At 31.9% G+C, this 27,345-nt stretch overlaps 1 protein-coding gene and 1 long non-coding RNA gene across 12 annotated transcripts in view; both read right to left on the reverse strand.

Moving 5' to 3' along the window:
- The window catches only part of LOC127737499 (ALK tyrosine kinase receptor-like), a 131,291-nt gene that overhangs the window by 61,433 nt on the left and 42,513 nt on the right, over window positions 1–27,345 (reverse strand). For all 11 annotated transcript variants that reach the window (XR_007999602.1, XR_007999596.1, XR_007999601.1 and 8 more), the window contains 3 exons: window positions 24,693–24,815; window positions 17,021–17,252; window positions 6,787–6,877 (listed from right to left, as the gene is read on the reverse strand). Coding sequence is in view for 2 of the 11 variants with exons in the window: in XM_052248288.1 (XP_052104248.1) it covers window positions 6,787–6,877; window positions 17,021–17,252; window positions 24,693–24,815 (446 nt within the window). In the remaining 9 variants the exon portion in view is untranslated. The remainder of the gene's footprint in view (window positions 1–6,786; window positions 6,878–17,020; window positions 17,253–24,692; window positions 24,816–27,345) is intronic.
- LOC127737508 (uncharacterized) lies at window positions 11,956–14,150 on the reverse strand. The gene is made up of 2 exons (XR_007999606.1): window positions 13,729–14,150; window positions 11,956–13,155 (listed from the first exon to the last, which is right to left on the reverse strand). It is a non-coding gene; the product is annotated as an uncharacterized LOC127737508 (long non-coding RNA).

The raw sequence follows: 27,345 nt of genomic DNA on the forward strand, positions 1-27,345 counted from the left end.
AATTGAACTTCATGCTCCTGACTTGGGGCAGGTACATAAAGAAAGTGCACGTGGTGGAGTTTAACATGTATGTGAGCGCTAAATCCTAACCTTACATCGGACTGTTACAGTTGTGTAACAGCACAAAACGAGAAAAAAATGTAAACTAGACAAAGTGATGCCCCCGCACTCAACTCATTTAAATTAACCGCTTATACCCCAAAAATGACAAAAAAAGTTCAGTTATCTCCCAAAAGAGCAAAAGATAATAAAAATAAAAACCCTGACCACATGCACACCTTCAATAATTGTACAAACAGCCAGCAGATTGAAAACTTCCTAGCATTCAAACTGTAGGAGGATTAATCTGGAAACGCTCTTCTTATGCTAGTAAATTTCCCAAAAAATTACAAAAAAAAAGTTCAACTATCTCCCAAAAGAGCAAATATTAATAAACATTAAACCCTGACCACATGCACACCTTCAATATATGTACAAACAGACAGTAAAGAGAAAACTTCCTAGGATTCAAACTGTAGGAGGAGTTATGCGGAATAACTATATATCCATAATGGGACGGACAGACGGACGGACGGACAAGAGTAACACAATATGCCCCCAACTTTCAGTTGTGGTGGCATACAAAACAGTTTCATTTGGCTGACTCAATAGATCGGTATGGCTGGGTAATATAAATCCATCGGGGTGATCTCGGATGCTCCAGAAAGGCACCCGTCGTGTTATTCGAGAAAGTACAAACCCAGTGATTTGGTTTTATTTGGTAGTTCACATTCAAGGAAAAGATAACGGTATTATGGTTACGACCACTGGAACATGTCCGTCGTCACATGTGAAACAGATATTCCAAAAAGTTTATTTTTCAATTAGTGCGAGGTAGATCAGGGATTTCAATTGATTACAAATAAAAGATTGATATCCATATAAGTTCGCTAAAACAAAATTCGGAGAATTCTTATTTTATAGTATTTATGTTTTGTCGCTAAATCCGAGCCCCCTCCCCCCGTTTCCCTGTAACTTTAGTGTGAGTTGATTTGAAGTGTTTCATTTGTTAACAATAAAGTTCAAGTCTTTTGATTTGTGTCGAGCCTGCGACATCAATGTAGCGGCAGTGAGACACAACACACCTATATTTCGTCGTCGATAGTTGCGTCGGCGTCGGCGTCTCAATCTCCAGTTTTTTTAATTTCTGTTGATTTTAACCTTTCATTATACATGTTACTAAACATGTATGCCATCATAATTTTGTACTTTTAGAATATCATACTGTATTTGTTTACCTCAACTATTGTATCTGTATTTATATTGTATGTTTCTCTGTAAACTTGTAATTAGTTTTTAGAGAATAAAGTATCTATTTATCTTTCTATCTATAGATCGTTAGGTTTCTAGTTTTTTACATTTTTCATTTCGGGACCTTTTATAGCTTACTATATGGTATAGGTTTTGCTTATTGTTGAAAACCATACAGTTTTGTTTTAGTTAAATAAAACCGAATTAAACTGTTTTGACATGATAAATTTGTAAACCTCCATGAAGTGTTTTAAAACTTGTATAGGAGTTATTCCTCAATTTCAAGAAAAAGCATCTACAGAAAAACATTTTTTTTTTAATTTTGTTTTTACCGATAAATGTATAGATAAATGTACAGCCGATCGACATGACGCTTTTACACTTACAGCAGCAATATCAGGCGAGACACAGGGTTCCGTGGAATATTTTACAAATTTATTACTAAATACTGCTTCCGTTTGAGAACTTAGGATAAAAACAACAAGACCAAGTGGTTAGGTATATCCCAATTATGTACGAAATACTGTAAACTTTTTAATACTTTTTTTCTTATTATTGTCTGCCGTTCCCCTTTTTCATACCAAATAACTCTGAACAACCACTCGAACTTTAATTTGAACTTTAACTCAATGGATAGCGATACCCATCCAAAGTACATTAAACAAACGATATATTGAAATCTGTTTAAAAATAGAACATATTTTTTTCCGAATTGGTCACGTGATTTTACCTCATCAAGTAATGGGATAACCACATCAAAGAATGACAGGACCACATCAAATAATGAAACAAACACATCATGTAGTGTAAAATCGTCAATTTTTGAAACATCATTACGTAATGTTAAAACCATATAAAGAATAGGCAAATCATCATTACAAAATAACAAAACCACATCATGTAATGAAACAACTACATAACGTTAAGTCACATTCACATCAAGTAATGTTAAAACCACATTGACTAATGACACAGCCACATTAAATAATGGTGAAACCGCATAGAGTAATGACAAAACCATATTGAGTAATGACAAAACTATATCAAGTCAATACGAAACCATATCGTGTAATATCGAAATATCATTAAGTAATGACTATTCCATATTGAGTTATATCAAAACATCATTACGTAATGTCAAAACCATATTAAGTAAAGACAAAATATCATCAAGTAATAATAAAATAACATAAAGTAATATCAGAGTTCCACATAAGACAGCTGTGGCGTTCCATAGAAACTCATTATAAATATTTGATCGGCAGTTATTTTTGAAATGTTTCCAAGGGGCATAACTCTTTTGAAAATAATTGATCAGCTGATTTTCAAACTCGTTAAAGACATTGCTGATATAAACCTATGATATAAGTTTCATAAAATTCGGGCAGAATTGTACATATATCAGCGTTCACAAGGCAATTTTCATATAATTAATGTTTCCAAGGGGCATAAATCTTTTCAATATAATTCCTTGGCACTGATTTTCAAACTTGTCCAAGACATTGCTGATCTAAACCTATGATATCAGTTTTAGAAAAATCTGGTAAGAATCATACATGTGAGAGAGCTAGCAAGACCAGCCGGATGGACGGCTGGACACCTGGTAATTCTATGTCCCCCTTAACGTGTGCGGGTGACAGTAATGAATTCATATAGTATTGGCATCATTCAAATGACCTCAACAATATTTAAAGTTTAAGTAAGTGTGTGAAAAATTATTTTAAAAGCATATAAAATTACACAGCTTCCTAATGTTCCAACAAGTAATTTTTTAAATCTTCTTTGTACTTGAGGTTGATTTTTTCAGGGATATTGGTAAGTTATTCCATAAAATAGATCCTGAATATATAAAAGATTTCTTAAACATCTCTGTTTTGGCTTTTGGAACTTGCAATTTTTTGCAAGACATATATTCCTCAAACAATATTGGTTTATTTCTGGTATTTCTTCAAATTTTTCAGTTAAATATACAGGGGCTTCATTCTTAATGCATTTATGCATCAAAACAGATTTACGATATGAGATTCTGTTCTCTACTGTCATCCACCCAAGCTGTTTAAACAGAGGTGCTGATGCTGAAAGTGGATCAGCATCTAAAATTAGTCTTGCAGCCCATTTCTGCAATTTTGTTATTCTTACTAGCTCATTTTTAGCACAACCACTCCAATTAATACAACAATAATCTATCAGTGGGATAATATAACCATTATAAAATAATTTTCTTGAATCAATATTTAGAAATTTCTTGATCTTAGAGAGTAAATGAAGTCTAGATGATATTGATGAACATAAGTAATTAACATGGCCTGTCCATGACAGATTAGAGTCAATTCTAACACCTAAAAGTTTTTCAATTGATGATTTTTGAAGAATATTATTCTCAAGTTAGAACTGGTTCTGCTTGATGGAAACGCAGCCTTTGTCATGTACTTATAACCATACATTAAGTTTTATCCAAATTTATGAATATGTTATTTTCATGACACCATTTTTCAACCCATTGGAGATCATCTTGTACTTTTAATTGCATATCAGCAATACTCTTTCCTGATGTATGCATCATTGTGTCATCAGTATACAAGTAGATCTTCATGGCAATTTTTTTTTATATAAAACAAACAAAATGGGACCAAGTATTGAGTCCTGTGGAACTCTGAAATTTATAAATTTTTTATCAGAATATTGATTACTTATATGGACTTACTGTGTTCTTTCTTTCAAATGTGGTTTAAAAAAATCAACAGTATTGTCATGGAAGCCATAAATTTGGAGTTTTTTACATAAAATTTCAGGATCAACAACATCAAAAGCTTTTTTAAAATCCAGGAGAACTGCCAAATTGATATTTCCATTATTCATTTATCAATGATATTAATGAGGCCAGTTTGACATGAATGGTTAGGTCTAAAACCAGACTGGGAAGGGTGTAAAAATTGAAACTTAGTCAAATAATCATACAGATGTTTAGATACATGTCTCTCTATTAGTTTTGATAATGTTGGCAGAACAGATATTGATCTGTAATTGCTAGCTAAATTTTTTTCACCTGATTTGAAAATAGGAGCTACCTTGGCATTTTTTAAAACACATGGATAAATACCAGTATCAATCATTCGGTTAAAAATATATGTTAAGGAAGATGCTATGAAAGGAGCACTCAGTTTTAAAATCTTTGGACCTATATTGTCAGAACTAGAAGATGTCTTAACATCTAGTTTGATTATTTCATCAAATAGTTCTGTAACTTTTACTGGGGGAATGATGAATTTATATATACTGTTATCTACTAAGACAATCAATTGTTCTACATTTTGCTAAAGTTTGTTGCAGAGAATGTGTAGTAAGGGGGTTACAGTACATATCCTTATTTGTTTTTAGTTTTCAGTTTATAATAGTTTTCATTTTTTTTTTTTATGCACATATATATATTAAACGACAATTTTAAATGAAAAAGGATTTTTTTCAAATTTTACCCTTAAACTGCAGCATACCTGTCAATCTCTGAAACTGAAAATGCAGGTCATGACCTGCATTGAAGGTAAAAATGTCAGGTCATAACGCGCACGAACTTTTTCGGTCCAATTTTAGTGTTGAGAGTTTTTTTTTATATACTACAACATATACATGTACCACTGAGTTTCCTAAAAATAATCACTTTTGTATTTGTTAAGTATATAAATATTTATCATTAATTAAATATCTTTCTAAAGCAGTGCCCTTTAATTATTGTTTTATTCACACTAGTTTACTTCTTCTTATTAATGAATGTCATAAACCCCAGATTACATGTAATTAGAAATCAATTATAGCTAATATGCTCCTAGATTGAGACAAGACATTCACATAATATTCAAATACACACAAAAACAATCAATATCCAGCCAAAAAATGACTTATGAGACACTGATCCTTAAAACCAAATTATATACAAAAATATACTATTTAACTTATAAATAATCTCATAAAAGTTATACTGAAAATAGGACAGGTCACTTAAAATTTAAATAATTTTTGGATTAAAAAAGATATATATTAACTATGAAATATGATATATTATAAAATGATCACATTTGGGTAAAAATCTTATAAATAAAAGCATTAAAAATTGATTATAGGAAAATATTACTGTAAAAATAATTTTCTACGCAAATAAAATTTATGTAAACATTTGCTTGCAAAAATAATACTGGATATTGGTACAATTCATAATTTCAATAAATTTTCTGTTTGTATTAAAATCTTGAAAGTCTTCAATAAGTTTTGAGCATTCATTAATAAGATTGTATCGAAGATCATCATATAATGAGCATTCCATTAGAAAGTGTTTTTCTGTTTCAACGCTGTTAGTTTCGCACAACACACATATTCTGTGTGCAATGGGTGTAGGCGGCCTGGAGTATCTTCCCGTTTCACACGCAAGTGGAAGTGAACCGGAGCGAAACAGAGCCATTGTACGTCGCTCAGTTACACAGGAGGAAGATAAATAGAAAGAAGTTAGTGTGTTTCCTTTCAGTGTAATATTTAGAGCATATGGATTTGATTTAAAGCTTTTACATTTAAGTGATAACAAAATTATTCTCTCCAACAGAAATATATTAAAATGTTCAAATTGTTTTAAAATGATTTTAACAGGATTAAGGATATTTGCAAACGGCAAATCTTTTAATCAGATCATAGAATTGTATGTCAAGCTTGACTGGCTTCAACTTTCTGGGGTACAAATTGTTACTTTTCAATCAAATGTAATGTTTTGATAGCTGTCATTGGCACGGTAAATAAGTAAATTCTAATTTTAATTGTTTACTTTTTCAAAGGAAAAACGCAGAGAAACGAAAACCGAAAGTATATTTGACTTCTAAATACCGGAAACAATACCCGTCAGAAATACGGGTGAAAACAGGTCATTTTCTGAAATCCCCGGTTATTTGAATACCCGGAAGGTATTTAATAAATCCCATGTGAAGGGGGAAATTCTCGGGTGTAACCCGCAGAATACGGGTCAGTTGACAGCTATGAACTTGACAAGTTTTTAAACCCAGTCAGGATCACTTTATTTTAAAATTAAAGAGCCATACTGGTGTAGGCATAGTAATTCATAGATCATTGAAACTTGAAAAAATATAGAACCTTGTCTCAATTTATATGTGGTCTACTCTAGTCACAAAGACATTGATATATTTACAAACATTTTCTAGTCTGAAATTATAAAAGTTTTCTAGTCATGCATAATATGTTATATGTTGTTTTAGTATCAATAAAGTTCAATTTATTGTTTTTCTGTGTTTTCCTGTGTGTCAGATATATTTTAGGAATTCCTCAAAAGAAAAATCCTACCTACCTACCCTGGGTAGGGTAAGGGGAAACAAAGAAATTTTTAATTGAGGCCTTGTACCTATATTTACCTTAACTGCCACAGGTAATTTTCGATGGACATTGAAATAATATTTACCTTAACTGCCACAGGTAATTTTCAATGGACATTGAAATAATTTTTACCTTAACTGCCACAGGTAATTCTCCATGGACATCAGGTACACCTGACAGAAATCCTTTATAAACTTCACCAAAGGCTCCATTTCCTAGAGCTCTGAAATATAACAAAGTTTTGTGCCATGAACTTATTATCTTCCTTATATTCAGATAATAAATATGAATCTAAATCGTATAGGTTTTAACAGGTCAACTGAAGAATATAATGCAAAATCCAAAATTCCAATTTAATTCAATGAGATACTTATTACCTAAGAATTCTGATATTGCATAATAAATAATAACCTTACGTTATTAAAATGGATTCTCTTCTGGTTGTGACCATCATGAAGAGACATTTCTTGTATCACACTCAACAGGGTGTGATAATAATAAGCAATACAAAAAAATACATTAATTTGGTAAGTCTATCTTGCAAAGTGTCCAGCAATGTGATACCTAAATGCAAAATTTCCATTGGCTATTTGTTAGGTCAATGATGACTTACAAAGGTCACACTGCCGTAGCAACGGAAATATGTGATTTCTCCAATAATATACAAAAGCACTAAAATTTTGAACTGAAAATCCTTTTTTTGCCAAAGGAGTAAGTTCGGTAAGGGCCATATTTGGCCCTGACTATAAAGTTCAATTTTACAAGATAAAAAATGTTTTAAGTTAACTTAGAGACATGTGAGAAAGTTAAATAGAACTATTTGTGTCAAAGTTTTATTCTAAAGCGTTGATTTTTACATCCCAAATAGATCAAGATAAGAGATTTTGGCAAAATTTGACAAAAACAGCCGGATTTCAACCAAATTTAGGACCAGGAAACATAGAGCGCAGGCGTCAACAAACTAAATATTCAAGTTAGACATGTAAAATGTCTATACAAACATTATTCTAAAAGATCTTTTTTGTCGACATATGCGCTCTATGTTTCCAGTCTAAAAACCAATGCAAATTTACCCATTTTCATTGTTTTTTTCGTGGAAAATCAAAATGAGTACTATTTGTGACGTCATGAATAAAACACAGGAACGTAAATTTTCAACAAAAAGGCTTATTTTCTATCTAGTCACTGTATTAGCTATGATTCATTGTGATATTGGTCAATAAATCCTAATTTGAAATTTAAGCTAAATAAGGGGGCCATTTTTGGGCCTTATCGAACCTACTCCTTTGATTACATGCTGAAGGGTACAAAAAGCTTTAGAATGTCTGATGTGAATGTTGTAACCAGAAGTGGACCCAAGATATCAAACTGCTTATGTGCAAAAAACAGGCAAAGCATTACACAGAATTTTCTATTTGACATCAAGAAAATGTTTACCATAAGAAAAATAGGTTTAACAACTTGTGAGAATTCAAAATTGCTTGAAATCAACTCTAGCATTATTTAATTTCAGTAGTAACTTAAGTAGTGTTGGGAGCAAAAATGATTCTGATAAAAAACTTCAGGTGATCTAGTGATCACAGATATCCCAATCCACAGCAACTGAGGCATCATGATTTTGTTAAGTGGTCCAAAACATTCCATGAAAATTACAATTAATTTCAAAAAGAGATTCTCTATTTATTATCTGGAAACCCCCCCAAAAAATATTTTTTTCAACTACATGTATCATTCACCTCAACTCTGGAATGGTATAAGTGAAAACAATCTTAATTGAACTTAACCTGTCTTTAGTAATCCAAAACATTCCATAATTTGTTTTTGCTAATTACAACAAGCTGTTATCTTTGATGGACAAACAGACTTACGGATGAGTGTCAATGATGATTACTATATACCCAGATTGGCAGAGTTCTAGGCTATTATCACATTAAAAGTTCTAAGGTCCTAAAATGTTGCAGAAAACTGGGGATAACTTTTTGAATAGATCTAAAGGTATATTCTAAAGCATAAAACATATTTTCAATTACTTTGAAATTACTTTAATTCGTGGGTATCAATTTTCGTGGTTTGAGCAAAAGTTACATGTTCCTTGGTTTTTAAATTCGCTGATTTTAGTTTTCTGAAGAAAAAAAAATTGAGTGAAGAATTTGAAGCCGTCACAAACAAAGATTTATGAAAATAATCATATGTTGTTTTATAACGATTTGTGGGACATTGCAAAATATGTTCATTTTCATTTACTTCTTTGTCTTTCATAACAGAAAACATTCACAAGATTTTTAATGAAATAATTGTTTTCGAAAATAAGCTGATTCATCTTTTTGTAGAAGTAATTTTTTTGCATTAATCGCAATACGATTTTTTTTGTATAAGAATTATGAGGAGTTAAAATGAACACTTCATCATTGTATATCATCACCGGAAGTCTTGACTTTCATGGATCAAAACTAATTTTTTATGAGAATTAAAAGGAGAAAAGTCATACAGTTTAAGTTTTTAAAAGATTAAATGGGCAAAATCCTGTCTGAAGTTGTATATAGTTTATAGTGCGTTTGCCGATATTCGATGTAATCTCTAGATTAGATGTCCGTATCCATGCAGTCAAACCTACTCTGGGACCTTACCACATATTTTTTTGGACAATAGTTGTTTTATTTCATTGGACACTTAATTTCGTGGATAAAGCGATCCACGAAAACTACAAAAAATTGGTACCCCACGAAAAAAAGTACTTTCAGTGTATATCAAAAACATAAACAAAATTATTTTATAAAATATATTCAACTATACACATTATATGAGAATGTTAGAGGTTATGTAATTAACCTTGACAGAACCAACTGGTACCCTGTTACATAATCAGACACATTGATATGTTTAGAGATTACATAACCAACTGGTAACCTGTTACATAATCAGACATATTAATATGTTTAGGGATGACAAAACCAACTGGTAACCTGTTACATAATAAGACACATTAATATGTTTAGAGACTACATAACCAACTGGTACCCTGTTACATAATCAGACATATTAATATGTTTAGGGATGACAGAACCAGCTGATACCCTGTTACATAATAAGACACATTAATATGTTTAGAGATTACATAACCAACTGGTACCCTGTTACATAATCAGACATATTTATATGTTTAGGGATGAGGAAGTACACCACTAATTCATGGCCCCATTGCTTTCTATGTTAAATTCCCCAATTTCAAGCAGGCACAGCTCTTTTGTTTCAAGTTCAAATAAAGTGACAATCATTGCATGTCAAAGCAACACTTTATGGTGCCTTGTACTGAATCAAAGCGCGAAAGCGCTGTAAAGGCAGTTAATTACAGGTTGTGTGTATTTTTAGTCCAGTTATATCATTATCTTGCATAGTACAGTGTACTTATCAGAGGTGGCTTTTAGTATTTAAGATTAAGAGTTCTCTAATGATATTGAACACGTTTTATGAATGTCATATTCTGAGCACTATATGAAGGCGATTGTTCTCACTTGTTTATGAACTAGTGCCATTAAGTCCAGTTTGTACCTTGTTTATCTATGTTTATAGTCAAATACTGTTTAATATAGTTGGGCATTTTCTTTTTAGTAATAAATAAATGTTATCAACTGTATTTTATTCAACTTTGCAAATGTGGTTTGTTACTAGTAAGTATGGATGATAGTTGTTTCATTGGCAATCATACCACATCTCCTTATTTATATAATGATCTATATTAAACGACCTCAGGTACAAAAAAAATGTATGTAACTAAACTATGATGGGAAACCTTTGACTTATTTCTTTTATATAAACTTTTGATTTGGTACCATAGAACTATGTAGAATAAATGTACATTGCAACATGTCAACTCTTTCAATGACAATACTTTTTTTAGAAACTATAACTCCAAGCAAAATTATATTTCCAAGTATAAAGTAATTTATGAATGAAAAAAGGAGTTCTTAATTAAGAAATAAACTGATTCGCTGAGCGCAGCTGGATACACCTGCAGAGGTCCAACCCTGAACAGTTGGGGCAAAAATGGACACAATATTCAAGCTTGATACAGGTCTGAATTTGGATTGTAATTTAATATTTGACATATTATAGTTTCTGATTAATGTAGTCAAAGAACTTGAAATCGGTTATATGAATTGAATTTATATTCAATTAAAGATTTCTTGCTGTTGTGCAATACACTGTGCTGTTGCGCAATACTTAATAAAGCTGTTGCCAGACTATAAACAAATAAAGTTCAATTTCTTCTCAATGTCATATTTGAAATTTATGAAAATCAATAGGGAGATTACATCAATAGCTATAAATAATTCACCAAAGTTTCATGCGAACTGCTTAAAACATTTTTTGAGTTGTTGTCCAAAAACTGGAAAATCCACCCTTTTTTAATGAATAAAACCCCATAACTCAGAAATGTTAAATCTAAAATTTATAAAATTCTAAAGGGTGCTAACGGATTGATAATTTAGTCTTAGATGCAAGATTTTTTTATCAGTTGTTAGTGGCTTTGAACTAGCTGTCAGTAACTGCGAGTACTCTCAGATCTGTACTCAGTGTCTTTTTGTTGTTTGGATGTACAACTACCCGGCCACGTCCACTTGTATTTGTATTTATCCATCTGATGAGTGATCATTCTTATATTGTACTGTTACACCACTGTCTCAGGTTATGGGGAGGGTTGGGATCCCGCTAACATGTTTAACCCCGCCACATTCTGTATGTACTTCTATGTGCCTGTCCCAAGTCAGGAGCCTGTAATTCAGTGGTTGTCGTTTGTTTATGTGTTGCATATTTGTTATTCGTTCATTTTTTGTACATAAATTAGGCCTTTAGTTTTCTTGTTTGAATTGTTTTACATTGTCATTTCGGGGCCTTTTATAGCTGACTGTGGGGTATGGGCTTTGCTCATTGTTGAAGGCCGTACTGTGACCTATAGCTGTTAATTTCTGTGTCATTTGGTCTCTTGTGGAGAGTTGTCTCATTGGCAATCATACCACATCTTCTTTTTTATATTTTAATCAACAGATATAAACAATTCACCAAAGTCAAGGCGAGACAACAAAACTTAGTTGTAAGATCTCTGAGATTTTTTACACGGTACGAGTTTTTCTCATTGTTGGAGATTGTACGGTGACAGTAACACCTGTAACTGTTTAAACCCATTTCTTATGCACTTTGGTTCGATAAACTCACTGAATATCATACCACATCTCCTTATTTTTATATGCATTACAATTTACATGTGCATGTAATTGTAAATATATATATATCAGAACAAAATTCATTGCGTCACTTTTATTTATGCATCCTTTGGCACAATACAAGTTCTAAAATTACACAACATAAAACAACTAAATGTTATTTCAGATGCAAGTTTTGTTTCAGTTCCATTCATAGGATTTATTAGAATTTTGTGTTTTGCCAAGTCCAATAATTGGCTCTACAATGTATGTGCACGTGTTAATTGGAGACTTTTCTATCCCGTATAAGAGTTTTGGAACTAATTCTGTTTCTTTTTTTGAAAAAAGTTAGCAAACAAATCTTGCACATTTAAACCTTTGTCTGCCATCACACTGTCACCTGGATCACATAATTGAACTATTCTACATCTTTCAACTATTTCACAGTCACTGGTACAACCAACATATGCATTAGAGACATACATTGTAGTTGACTAAACCACCAGGTGTTGAACATACAAGTATTTTCAGTGTTTCTGTTTTTATATGATGAAAAGGTTGCCTGAGCTCTAGGAACTTTAGGTTTTATCACGGGATATTCTGTGCTGTCAATCATAATCCAAGTTGTAGGAAACTTTAATTTGAAGTTGGATGGCGAAGAATACCTGACTAAACCACCAGATGGCCAAGTGTAAGCCTCACACCACTGTTTAGATATAAAAACAATCCATGTATACACAATATTCTTAACACTAGATTCAATCTAGAATCTAGACAGTTCAAAGTTGGTTGTATAATGCCTCAATTTCATCAAAGTCATAAAAAAACTGATTTTCAACTGACACCCTATAGCTATCAATTTGAAAATATATGTATCTCAAACAATGTGCTGCTGGACCAAGTGTGGTCAAAACAAATAAAAATTTAGTATACAACTCTAAACCGGTATAAAAATGCATGGCTGTGTCACTTGTCTTCATTTCAAAATTCTCTGCTGAAAACATAGGCATTGATGGTGTTTGCGTAATTCCATCTGTGAAGCTCAACATTAGCTCGGCAGTTGGTGGTGAACAGTCATAAATCCTTTCTGCAGTATGAATGACTTCTTTAGGAAAACCAACTTTACAATCAAAACTTTCCTCTAGATTTCTACTACAATATTCATCAAGTTTAGTTCTTTTGTTTTCACAGGAAACTGCCCTGATTTTTCTTTTTGCGGACGATTCAGTCTCTTGCTTGGTCCAGGAAAATAGGCTGGGAATGGCAGTAGACTTAAGTCTCTGTATGGTGGGTTTGCGCCCTGAAAAGGGTTATAAAACTTTAGTTTTTTGATAACTAAATGAACTTCCATTAGCAATGTATACTTTGTACTACCTGGCAAAATATTAACTAGATTTATTCATTACAATCTGGATAAAACTATGTTTGCCTGATTCAATGTATGTTATGTAAATCCAAAGGACAAATAATGAGAGACTTATGCAACAAACGTACATTGTTTGTTACCTAAATAACTATAATATAGATGAGAGCATGTCATTGTTTTGTTCCTGTTAACATTGTCATTGATATTTTTCAAGAAAGTCTATGAGGCATAGCTTATGCATTCCTGTCATTACTACATTAGCATAATTACTGCTAAAATAATTCTCAGTATGATATACCTCTTGTAAGAAATCATTTTAATTGTAGCAATCACCAAAAAATCTCAAACAGATCACATTGAATTGTAATCCAAAAAAATATGACGTCTTGAATTAACTACCCCCTTTTTTTTTCTAAAACGATAATTGCGGTTGTAAACAGACTTTGGTTTATTCGCATGGAGATTACATATATTACTATATATTTCAAAAAGAAAATAGAGTTTTACCATGAATAGTTTCCTGCACGTAGTCTTTTTCAGTAAAATGTGCCTTGCAAACAACAGCTGATTGAGATGGACTCCTCGATTTCATCGTGTTCTCGTCCAATCTGCGTATGGGCCATGGCGTTGATCCAACTTTTCCTTCTTTTTAAGTCATTTGGAAATGCATGTCCTCCTCTTACATGACATCCAAGTACACAACAACAAGTACTTGGCATCGTTAATTAAAAATGTAACTGTTCTAGTTGCACAGTGCAGAAACAGGAAGTTGAGGAACAGGATGGGCTACCACGGCGCCACCTATTCAGGAACGATAATTTGCTACTTTACATAACTGCGAAATAACAATAACGTTAGACGGGTTCACGTGCATAAACAGAAATGCGCTTTAAATTGTATAATATCATTCATGTTCAGTCGACCTTTAATTATTATATCAACGACTGAAATGATTTATAAACATCTAGATTGTAGATAACACTCGAAATTAACCCGACCTCTTTCCACACGGAATTCAAATAATTCGTGTTTGTCAATCGGTTGACTGCTTATAATGCAAAATACAAATAATTCAAAAGTTTTTAAAACTAACAAAACACAATGATCGTTTCTCTATTTCCCAATGTAAATGAAATGAAACAAAAAACATTTTATATCACAATAAGAAGAGGAGAGAATTCAACATTTCCGGATCTACTTGGAGCCTAATGACCCCCCACGTAGATAAGTTGGATATCGCGGAAGGAAGGATTAACCCGGCAACCAGAAAGGCATTAAAGCACTGCCTTTAAAAAATCAACATACCTTTAATGGCATATAAGAAAGAACTGGTTCCCGGGACTTCAGATATACCAAAACAGGTACTTCAGATCTGACAAAATGTACCCTCTTTTTTAAATTTCATGCAATTTTTTTATTTTTCAAAATTATAAGTCAAACAGTGTTCTACAATGATCACCAGTCATTCAGCTTTCATTTGATACCAAAATTACCTAAATATTCTACATATTTTGAAAGTTACACCCATGCGTAGGAACTATTTTGTGTTAAATATGTATCACTTTCTGGCCGGGCCCGAATTAGTGGTGTTACACCATGACAGAACTAACTGGTAACCTGTTACATAATCAGACACATTAATATGTTTCGGGATGACAGAACCAACTGGGTACCCTGTTACATAATCAGACACATTAATATGTTTACGGATTACATAATCTCCATCGGAATCTACTAAATTCCATTTATTTCAAAATTTGCTGTGACTAAAAGCTGTAAATTACCATTAATATCTAACAACTTGTCCTGGAGTTTAATTAACCTACATGTAATTGTAAATTAAATTAGCTGATGACATAAGAACATTGTCAATGAATTATACAACTGTATAGACAATATTGTTTCTAGTCAGCATCTGTATATGTCAATGTATCCAACCCACTAGTTCTCTGTTCATTAATTTTCCTTTTTTCATGCCAGGGTATTGGTTTTGCTCATTGTTGAAGGTGATATGTTCAATGCTTAGCTTCTAATCATTTTTAATCAAGTTTTCAATTTTAATGACAGTAGATGTCATGTTTGAAGGTGAATGGAGTTATCAACTACTATTCTAAACTAGAGGCTCTAAAGAGCCTGTGTCGCTCACCTTGGTCTATGTGCATATTAAACAAAGGACACAGATGGATTCATGACAAAATTGTGTTTTGGTGATGGTGATGTGTTTGTAGATCTTACTTGACTGAACATTCTTGCTCCTTACTATTATCTCTATCTATAATGAACATGGCCCGGTAGTTACAGTGGAAAATATTTTGTAAAAATTTACAAAAATTTACAAAATTTATGAAAATTGTAAAAAATTGACTATAAAGGGCAATAACTCCTTAAGGGGTCAATTGACAATTTTGGTCATGTTGACTTATTTGTAGATCTAACTTTGCTGTACATTATTGCTGTTTACAGTTTATCTCTATCTATAATAATATGCAAGATAAAAACCAAAAGCTGCAAAATTTTCTTAAAATTACCAATTCAGGGGCAGCAACCCAACAACTTGTTGCCTGATTGGTCTGAAAATTTCAGGGCAGATAGATCTTGACCTAATGAACAATTTTATCCTCATCAGATTTGCTCTAAATGCTTTGGTTTCAGAGATATGAGCCAAAAACTGCATTTTACCCTATGTACTATTTTTTAGCCATGTCGGCCATCTTGGTTCGCGGGCAGGGTCATCGGACACATTTTTTAAACTAGATACTCTAATGATGATTGTAGACAAGTTTGGTTAAATTTGACTTAGTAGTTTCAGAGGAGAAGATTTTTGTAAAGAATTACAAAAATTTACGAAAAATGGTTACAAATTGACTATAAAGGGCAATAACTCCTTAAGGGGTCAACTGACCATTTTGGTCAAGTTGACTTATTTGTAGATCTTACTTTGCTGAACATTATTGCTGTTTACAGTTTATCTCTATCTATAATAATATTCAAGATAATAACCAAAAACGGCAATATTTCCTTAAAATTACCAATTCAGGGGCAGCAACCCAACAACGGGTTGTCCGATTCATCTGAAAATTTCAGGGCAGATAGATCTTGACCTAATAAACAATTTTACCCTATGTCAGATTTGCTCTAAATGCTTTGGTTTCAGAGATATAAGCCAAAATCTACATTTTACCCCTATGTTCTATTTTTAGCCATGGCGGCCATCTTGGTTGGTTGGCCGGGTCACCGGACACATTTTTTAAACTAGATACCCCAATGATGATTGTGGACAAGTTTGGTCAAATTTGGCCCAGTAGTTTCAGAGGAGAAGATTTTTGTAAAAGTTAATGACGACGGACGACGGACGCCAAGTGATGAGAAAAGCTCACTTGGCCCTTTGGGCCAGGTGAGCTAAAAAGGATTATAAATGTATCATTTAATCAAAGTTTGGTAGCAATTGGTCCATTCTGCCAAATTTTGTATATAAGTAATACAGTGGCAATCATGCTTAAATTAGATGGGTTCATTAATCAACATTAATTCTTAAAGAGTTAAACCAATAATTTAGTCAAAGTTTCATAGCAATTGATACATCACATGATTTTTCTCACTTTTTTACCAAATTTTTAGTCAAATTTTGTATTCTCAGTAATGGAGAGGCATATTTGAAGGTTGTTTGAAGGTTGTTGGGGTCATCAACCATAAATCTTCAAGAGGACCATAAAGATATAATTAAATCAGCTCAAAAGACAGACACAGACAAAACTCTCTGCTGATAAATCCTATAAAATACACAGGCAGTTTAACATACCTAACTAATCGTAGATTATTTGCATTAATCTCATTTAACTTCTGTTCTGGACAGTTGGCCACAACAAAGTCGTAATTTGGATTATATTCTGCCATTATTCCTGTAGAATGTAGTAAAGTACTTGGAAGGAGACCATTAGCAGTTGATGTCCTTATGGCATAACCGCGTGTTGGCGTGGAATTCAGTTCAAGTCTAACAAGTTTGGCATTCTGTTTCTTTTTCTGTTGATTAACTGAAGCAAAAAAAGTATCAAAAGAAAAATTATTTGTGCCAATAACAGAATGATACTAGACTGAATTATGAACATTCTACTTCCTAACAACATATCAATATACCATTATAAGTTAACTGTACAACATATCAATATACCATTATAAGTTAACTGTATTTCTTCAAATCTTACATGCATGTAATTTATAGAAATTTGGTCTTAAAGGTTATCAGGTTAACATTGAAGAAAGTTCTTTAAATATTGTCTTTATTGGTACTTGCATTGATTTTGTTTTAACCGTTTAATACATAACTGAAACAGTATTGCTATCCAATTATAAAACGTATGGTCCTTCATCTTGTTAAAACGTATACATGTATTTTAGAATTGTACAAGGTCATACATTTCTTAGACTATTTATGATGTCCTTTCACTACATTCTTTGGAGGTTCTCTGATTGATATTTTAGGCCTGTAAAACATAGTTAATTTATTAATCATATTGGGCTTCGAACTAGCCTTCAGGAACTATGAATACTCTTAGAAAATACATTGTAGAATAGAAAATTGAAACCTGATTTTTGTCGTGATTAAATAAATGTTTTTACAAATTTTGTTTAAAGTTTGAATTTCCAGCCACGATTCACAGGATCTTGATCAGACTTTTGACAAATTTTAATCGGGAATAGTTCTATCAAGGAATAGGAATGTGTTACCCCAGCTTAAATTGTAAAATTTTATATCTGTGAAAAAAAAACGCTATACGGTATATGGAAGGTTCAACGCTCCCAAAAACGGGTAACCCAGCCAAATTCTTTCTGTGCCTGTCATCTAGTGATTGTTGTTGGCTGCTGAAATGAAATCAAGTCACATGCCAGAAAAGTCAGATGAGATCATCAAGGCCTAGGTAGTAATTAAAACAAGTTATAAACCAGTATAGTCAGATGGGATTATCAAGGCCTAGTTTGTAATTAAATCAAGTCACATTACCAAGTACAGTCAGATGGGATTATCAAGGCCTTCTTTGTAAATAAATCAAGTTACAAGAGAGTATAGTAAGATGGGATTATCAAGGCCTATTTTGTAATTAAATCAAGTTACAAGAGTCTATAGTATAGTTAGATGGGATTATCAAGGCCTTGTTTGCATTTCAATCAAGTTACAATCCAGTATAGTCAGATGGTATTCATTTTCAGGGCCTTGCTTGTTATTTAATTGAGACTCAGGCCAGCATAGTCAGATAAGATTATCCAGACCTAGTTGTAATTACATGAATGCACACACCTGCATTGTTAGGTGGGATTATCCAGGTCGAGGTAATAATTAAATGAAGTCACACACCCACATTGCGTAAAGGCATAGAAACAGATATAGAATGCTTCAAATTGTAATTATATAAAATTGACAATCCTTTCCTTTCTTCTTCTATGCTTCTGTTAAACTATAAATCAAGCTAATTTATTTTCAAGAATGATCAATGATCTTATTTTTTTTTCTATCAATAGTTTATTGCAGTTTCCTTCCATTGTTCATTTAGTAATGTTTATATTTAGAATTTATGAAGGCAACTGAGGACATTCAATGGAAAAATATTTAAAATTTAAAAGAAAATCATAAAAAAAAGATTTAAAAATTCATTTTAAAAACAGGGCACAACAAAGCAAGCATATTTAATGAGATCTAAATGCAGTTTCACATCCACATCTCGAACTGTATACAGTTATTCCCCTGAAGTTAAATTTAATGTGCCAGATGTTGGAGCAGCACCTAGAAAATAATGAAAAGCTTACACCATCATGGAATCTTTCCGATAGCATGCTCTCAATATTTCGAATCAGATACTTGTCAAACACTATATTGAAACAAAAGTTTATACAAATAAACTCATCATAGATACCAAGATTAAAATTTTGTACGCCAGAGACGCGTTTTGTCTACAAAAGACTCATCAGTAACGCTCAAAAAAAAAAATAAAAGGCCAAATAAAGTACAAAGTTGAAGAGCAACATACAACTCAATGGGAGTTAGGGAATCTTAGTTTTTGTATGTATACCAATGTCCTGATCCAGTTTTAAGCCATCAAATTGAATATTTTATAATCAAAACAAAACTTATAAACTAGCCTCTATGACATTGTGGATAAATATGTCAAGATACAACAGGTACCAGGATCTCTACTAGATAAATATCATAAATGATTCTACCCTGTCTGCAACTGTTGCTGTCGGTAAACATTGAACAGAAAAAAAATTCAATATTTTGCTTAGGGTGCTGTCTCTTGATTATCTCTTCAGGTTCTGTCCAAGTAAAATTCCATAACCGTTTGACAAAGTTATTCAAGTTTTAAAATATTTAACCACAATGTACCTAACTGCTGAATAACCACAATATACCAAAATGCTGACTAACCGCAATGTACCTAAATGTTGACTAACTACAATGTACCTAAGTGCTGACTAACCACAGTGTACCTAAACGTTGACGAACTACAATGCACCTAAATGCTGAATAACCACAATGTACCTAAATGTTGACTGAGCACAATGCACCTAAATGTTGACTAACCACAACGCACTTAAATGCTGACTAACCACAATGTACCTAAATGTTGACTAACTACAATGTACCTAAATGCTGACTAACCAATGTACCTAAATGTTGACTAACCACAATGTACCTACATGTTGACTAACTACAATGTACCTAAGTGCTGACTAACCACAGTGTACCTAAACGTTGACGAACTACAATGCACCTAAATGCTGAATAACCACAATGTACCTAAATGTTGACTGACCACAATGCACCTAAATGTTGACTAACCACAACGCACTTAAATGCTGACTAACCACAATGTACCTAAATGTTGACTAACTACAATGTACCTAAATGCTGACTAACCACAATGTACCTAAATGTTGACTAATGTACCTAAATGTTGACTAACCACAATGTACCTAAATGTTGACTAACCACAATGTAAATAAATGTTGACTAACTCCAATGTACCTAAATGCTGACTAACCACAGTGTACCTAAACAATGACGAACCAAAATGTACCTAAATGCTGAATAACCACAATGTACCTAAATGTTGACTAACCACAATGCACCTAAATGTTGACTAACCACAATGCACTTAAATGTTGACTAACCACAATACACATAAATGCTGACTTACCACAATGTACCTAAATGCTGACTAACCACAATGCACTTAAATGCTGACTAACCACAATGTACCTAAATGCTGACAAACCACAATGTGCCTAAATGTTGAATAACAAAAATACACCTCAATGTTGAATAATAGGAGTGTTTCCTAATGTTGACTATCTACAATGTACCTAAATGCTTACTTATCACAATGCACCTATATGGTTTTTAACAAAAATACACCTGTATGCGACTAACCAAAATGCATCTAAATGCTGACTTAAACCACAATGCACCTAAATTTTGACTAAAAGCAATGTTTTATAAGGTTGACTCACCACAATGTATCCAAATGTTGAATAACAAAATTAAACCTAAATGCTAACTAACCACAATGAACCTATTAAATGCTAAATAACAAGAATACATTTAAATTGTGACTAACCAAAATACACAATGTTGACTAACAAAAATACACCTAAATGTTGACTAACCACAATGCACCTAAATGCTGACTAACCACAATGTACCTAAATGTTGACTAACCATAATATACCTAAATGTTGACTATCCAAAATACACCTTAATGTTGACTAACTACAATGCACCTAAATGTTGACTGACCAGAATATACCTAAATGATGACTTACCACAATGTACCTAAATACTGACTTACCACAGTGTACCAAATGTTGACTAACCACAATGTACCTAAATGTTGACTAAAAGCAATGTTTTATAAGGTTGACTCACCACAATGTATCCAAATGTTGAATAACAAAATTAAACCTAAATGCTAACTAACCACAATGAACCTATTAAATGCTAAATAACAAGAATACATTTAAATTGTGACTAACCAAAATACACAATGTTGACTAACAAAAATACACCTAAATGTTGACTAACCACAATGCACCTAAATGCTGACTAACCACAATGTACCTAAATGTTGACTAACCATAATATACCTAAATGTTGACCAACTAAACTACACCTAAATGTTGACTATTCTCAATGTACCTAAATGTTGACTAACCACAATGTACCTAAATGTTGAAAAACCACAATGTACCTAAATGTTGACTATCCAAAATACACCTTAATGTTGACTAACTACAATGCACCTAAATGTTGACTGACCAGAATATACCTAAATGATGACTTACCACAATGTACCTAAATACTGACTTACCACAGTGTACCAAATGTTGACTAACCACAATGTACCTAAATGTTGACTAACCACATTGCACCTAAATGCTGACTAACCACAATGTACCTAAATGCTGAATGCCAAAATTATTTTTGTTCCCTACAAAAATTGCATACATGGCCATTATGTGTTACATGGTATTGCATTATCACACCAAGACTGATAACAAATTTCAGGAAGCTCTTATTTGTAGTTCACTTGAAAAATGCAACTCAAATTTCATACATGGCAACTGTGTGTTAAAATTTATAAGTATTCGGTAAACAGGTAGTTGAGGATCTATGAATCTGAAACTGCATGACATGGTATGGTACTATCACACAAAGACTGATACCAAGTTTCAGGAAAATTGTGATTTTCATTGAATTTCATTGGACTGATGGACAGAAATAAAACAGAATCCCCCCACCCCTACTCTGGAGTGGTGGCACAATAATTAATGTGAGTATCAAAACATGATAGAGATATGGTTTCATTTCCATCAAATATGTCACTAGCAAGATTCAGCTCATAAAAAAAGATTATGTCATTAAGGGCTAAATTCCAAACTTGTGTTTAGGAGCCTACCAGATGAATATTATTTCAGAAACATACATCATGTGCTTACAAATCAGTATCATGTTTTCTTTTTATCTAAATTCAATTCAGGGCTGATAAGGGGAAACACTGGTTGTGTGTCTGATTCCTGTAAGATTAATAGAGATATTTATACAGATCTGAATAATTTTGTCAGTGTAAATTATAATTTCACCAAACTAACAAATTTTGATATAAATTAAATATAATGTGGGGTATACAACAATGAGACAGCAAACCAATGACAAAAACAACCCAAAGACATCTAGATTTCAACATACATCCCTCACTGGTGGATAGTTGTTATGTTTGCAGTCATACCACATCTCCTTTAATTATATTCAGTATTTGATTTTCACTCAATTTCTTCCTTTCTTTATATATCTTTTGCCTTGAATATATTAATAGACATGAAAATTTTTGGAGACCGATGACGCTTTGAAACCTTGACATATTTTATAAACACCTGTCCATTGTTGTAAACTGTATGTTGACCTCTTGACATGTATTGATAATTTTAGTCATTGGGTTACTGTGTATTGATGTATATCCCACATTTCCTTTTATTAAATTTCAATGTTTCAATAATTTTTTATTTTTTATTTTAGATCAACAGCAAAATTAAAGCATGTTTAAGTAAGTGTGTAAAGAGACTGTTCTGAATCCTAAAGAAAGCAATTTACTTTTTATCCAACTGCCAATATCTACCAAACAGTACTATAACCATAAACAACAGTTCAGCCATTGATTATTATTTGCCAGAGGAAGGATAATTATTTGTATTTCTACACGTATCTGTAAGAATATATTGTCTTCTTAATTAAAATATTTATTAGGCATTACAGTAATAGCACTCTCTAAATCTTCCATTTTAATCCAATAAGTAACTCTATGCAAGTTAAAAATAAACAATAACCAGCTCATGTCAACACAATACATTGCAGTATAATTAAGCAGTAATTAAGTAGACCTAATACTTATGCTTAATGACATTGTCAGTCTTAAAACAGTTTTCATGTAACCCTTATAAGCTTAGGATTTACAATTCAATGCCCTTGACCATAAAGAGTTGAGTGATTTTATTATGGAAATGTATGAGAAAGTTAATTCAACCAAAAGGAAGATTTTAATTAAAATAAGTATTTGTTTGTCCCTGAAAAGCAAAAACAGCAAAAATCAATTGAAATTCAAAATAGGAAAAAAACTACACATTGGGAAATGCGCCACTTTAATATATATTCTATGAAGTTTCAAGTTTGTAGAAGGATTTGATTACTCAAAATTAATGCTGTATTTTTCTTATTTTGCTGAATAATGACTCAATTTAAATGTCTTGGAAAAAGATAAAAAAATCCTCAAACATTACCATAATAGCAAGCTACAATCTGAATATGTTTGAAATCTTTCTGTAAGTTAAAAGGTCTAGGTTGAAAACTGTAGAAAGGATGAGAGAAAAATAGACAAAATATGGAAATTTTATATTTCCATTAAAAGAAAGACAAAGTAAAATTAATTTTAATAAAATAGAATAGTATAGATTTTATAAGAAAGTGAAATATAATACTTTGTTGATTACATAAATCGATACTGAGTCTTTTGTTGAAAGTTTTGATGAAAAAATTACTAAATAAATAAAAAATAAGATGTGGTATTGATGCCTATGATACAATTATCCACTAGGACCAAGTGACTTAGATGTAAGCAACTATAGGTCACTGTACAGTGTTCAACAATGAGAAAAACTGTATAGTAAGTTATATAAAAGGCCCAAAAATGACAAAATGATAAACAATTCAAATGAGAAAACCAATGGTCTGATTTATAAACAAAACAAATAACAAAAACAAAAATATATTTTCTGAAAAATTACTGATTTAATTCTTTCAATATAACATTTGTATAGAAAGCACATACATTCAAGAAAAAAATCGTTATCTGATAGTTTTGGTGCAAACTAGAAGAAGGTAGATCTTGACATTCTGAGCCTTTTAGCCACGGTCTGATTTTCTCTATGTATTATAATTTTTTCAAATATAAGACAATGCATTTTACCTATATGATCTATTTTTAGCATGGCAGCCATGTTTGTTGACTACTAGCTAAAGAAAAAAAACCACAAAATTCATACTAGATACCCTAAGGGTCATTCACACAAAGTTTGGCTGAAATTGGTTTAGCAGATCTTTAAAAAAATGTATGACAATGACAACTGAAAGATGAAGGACAACAACAGATGCCAAATGATGGCAATGGGCCAGGTGAGCTAAAGAAGGGTACCATCTGAGAATATTGCTTGGAAATTTTTACTAAGTTTCGCTATTTTGAAAATCAGAAAAAAATTTACCAGCTAATCACAAAACAAATTAAACAAACATACTACCTGTTTTATGAGAAACTGTCCTTTTTAAAAAACTAAATAATTTTGAGAAAATTAAACAGCCATTATTTAATATTAGAATCTTAATCATGATAACTTTTATTTGAAATTGCTTTTTTGTAGATAATTTTACCTACCACGACATATAAGAACTGCAGCCAGGATAAGGAAGAGAACGGTCACAGACACTCCAATGGCTATAATATATCGCATATCAAATACTTCTTCCATCATTGCTGGCTGTAATGTTACGTGCATATCTAAAACCAGAAAATAGATCAAAATAATCCAGCTCAACCAACATTGAAGGATTTAAAAGATATACATCATAAAATATTTGGATATTCTTGAAGGAAGTATTTATTTCTGGTCATTCATATTTTTTGCTGAGGCGTCTATATATTGGTGAGTTTCGGAAGCTTCTAGGGGCCAATCAGATATCATTGGAACAAGATTCTCGGAACGTCTCAAAATTTTCGATCCAAAGTATTTGCCTTTTGACAGAACATATGTGTTTTCATGTGAATGTTTATTAAATATCAAATATAATGATAACACAATTATATAATTCATGTTTTGAGATGGTCCATGTATGCATTGTGTGTGTAGTGTTTAACACAACATGCTATTGTTCATTGTGACAAAAATTCGTAAGGGTTCCGCTGAACCAAGTGTCTCGCCTACTTTTGCTGTTAGTCACAGGCTCAACAAAAATAGGGAAAAAATTATTAAAAATTTTCCTCTAGATACTATCTTTTGATTGTAAGAAGCTTCTATCCAAGTTTGGTAAAAATCCAGGATGGTTTATGCATCTAATAAATGTTTTAAAAACTTTAACTGCAGACTGTTTGTAATGTTAAGTGGAAGAAAAACTTTATAAGTTTATATAAGTAATATACGGAAAAACAGGAAATAAATTTTTACAAAATTTCCCTCTAGATACTAGCCTTTAATCATAAACAAGCTTCTGTCCAAGTTTGGTACAAATCCAAGATAGTTTAAGAAAGTTGTTAAAATTTTAAAAACTTTAACCACAGAGTGAATGTAATGTTAACTGGCAGAAAAACTAAGTCCATTTATAAGTAAAATACAGATAAACAGGATTTTTTTTTTACAAAATTTACTTCTGGATACTATCTTATGATCATAAACAAGCTTCTGTCCAAGTTTGGTACAAATGCAGGATAGTTTAAGAAAGTTATTAAAATTTCAAAAACTTTAACAGGATTTTTTTTTTACAAAATTTACTTCTGGATACTATCTTATGATCATAAACAAGCTTCTGTCCAAGTTTGGTAGAAATGCAGGATAGTTTAAGAAAGTTATTAAAATTTCAAAAACTTTAACCACAGAGTGAATATTTGTGGACGACGCTGACGGAATGTAGGATCGCTATGTTTCGCTTTTGCGACAAAAGTTGCAGGCTCTACAATAAACCTGGGAATACTACACTGACAAAATATATCATATCCCAGAATAAACTGATTTTTTCTGAACATTTACCACATGATATTTTGTATAAATGTTGGAAAGCAAGAAGAAAATTAACAAAACGATATTTTTCTTAAAAATATTTATCTTAGGTCGGAAACACATTGGTTGGAAAGTGGAAAGATAATTAAACAAAACAATATTTCTGTCAAAAATTATATTGAATTTCATCAACAGACCAAGGGAATATTCATTAAAATCATCAAGTTTAAACTGAAACAAAATTTATCATTAATAGTAACTATATAATTAATAATGTTATATTATGTCACAGTTGTTTTAACCGTGAATACATATATATAAAATTTATGAAAAATTATATGCATCATACCAGCACAAATTATCAGGGATGCACACAAATAAATCAGTACCTAAAATGTAAACTGTAGTGTATGAAAAAAATATAGTTGCATGGTTTCAATTCACAAGGATTTTAAATCCTTGCATCTCACAAATAAAGAGCTGGGCCATGAGCGCATGATACGCCCATCGCGTCATATCAGAAATTTATAAAAAAACTAAAGGGAGGTTATTTTAATAGATATAAACCAGTCACCAAAGTTTCATGAAAACTGCTCAAAGCACTTTTGAGATATTGTCCGAAAACTGGAAAATCACCCCTTTTTTATGAATAAAATCCCATAACTTTGAAATGTAAAATCTAAAATTTATAAAAACAGAAAGGGAGCTTACGTCAATAGATAAAAACAATTCACCAAAGTTTCATGAAACTGCTCACATCAATTTTGAGTTTTGGTCTGAAACTGGAAAATCCTCCTTTTTATATATAAAAAAAAAATTTTATGAATAAAACCCCATACATAACTCAGAAATGTAAAATCTGAAATTCATAAAAATCGAAAGGGAGCTCACATCAATAGATATAAACAATTCACCAAAGTTTCTTGCAAATTGGTGAAAGCGTTTTTGAGTCATTGTCCGAAAACTGGAAAATCCTACTTTTTTAATGAATAAAACCCCATAACTTGGAAACGTAAAATCTAAAATTTATAAAAATCGAAAGGGAGCTCACGTCAATACATATAAACAATTCACCAAAGTTTCATGCAAATTGGTTAAAGTGTTTCTGAGTTATTGTCCAACATGTTGACGACGGACGGACAACGGTATAACATAATACGTCCAGTAAACGGGCGCATAAAAAGTAGTTTATATTTTTACAATAATCATCAACTTATTACTACATTAATTAATTTATATCGTTTTAGTATGGTTTTATAAGTATCTTCTTATATTTGTGTAGCAACCTATTTATAAAATGGAAAGTCAGACTTGAAG

This window comes from Mytilus californianus, unplaced genomic scaffold (genome assembly GCF_021869535.1).
Source record: "Mytilus californianus isolate M0D057914Y unplaced genomic scaffold, xbMytCali1.0.p SCAF_4, whole genome shotgun sequence".
Taxonomy (NCBI): domain Eukaryota; kingdom Metazoa; phylum Mollusca; class Bivalvia; order Mytilida; family Mytilidae; genus Mytilus; species Mytilus californianus.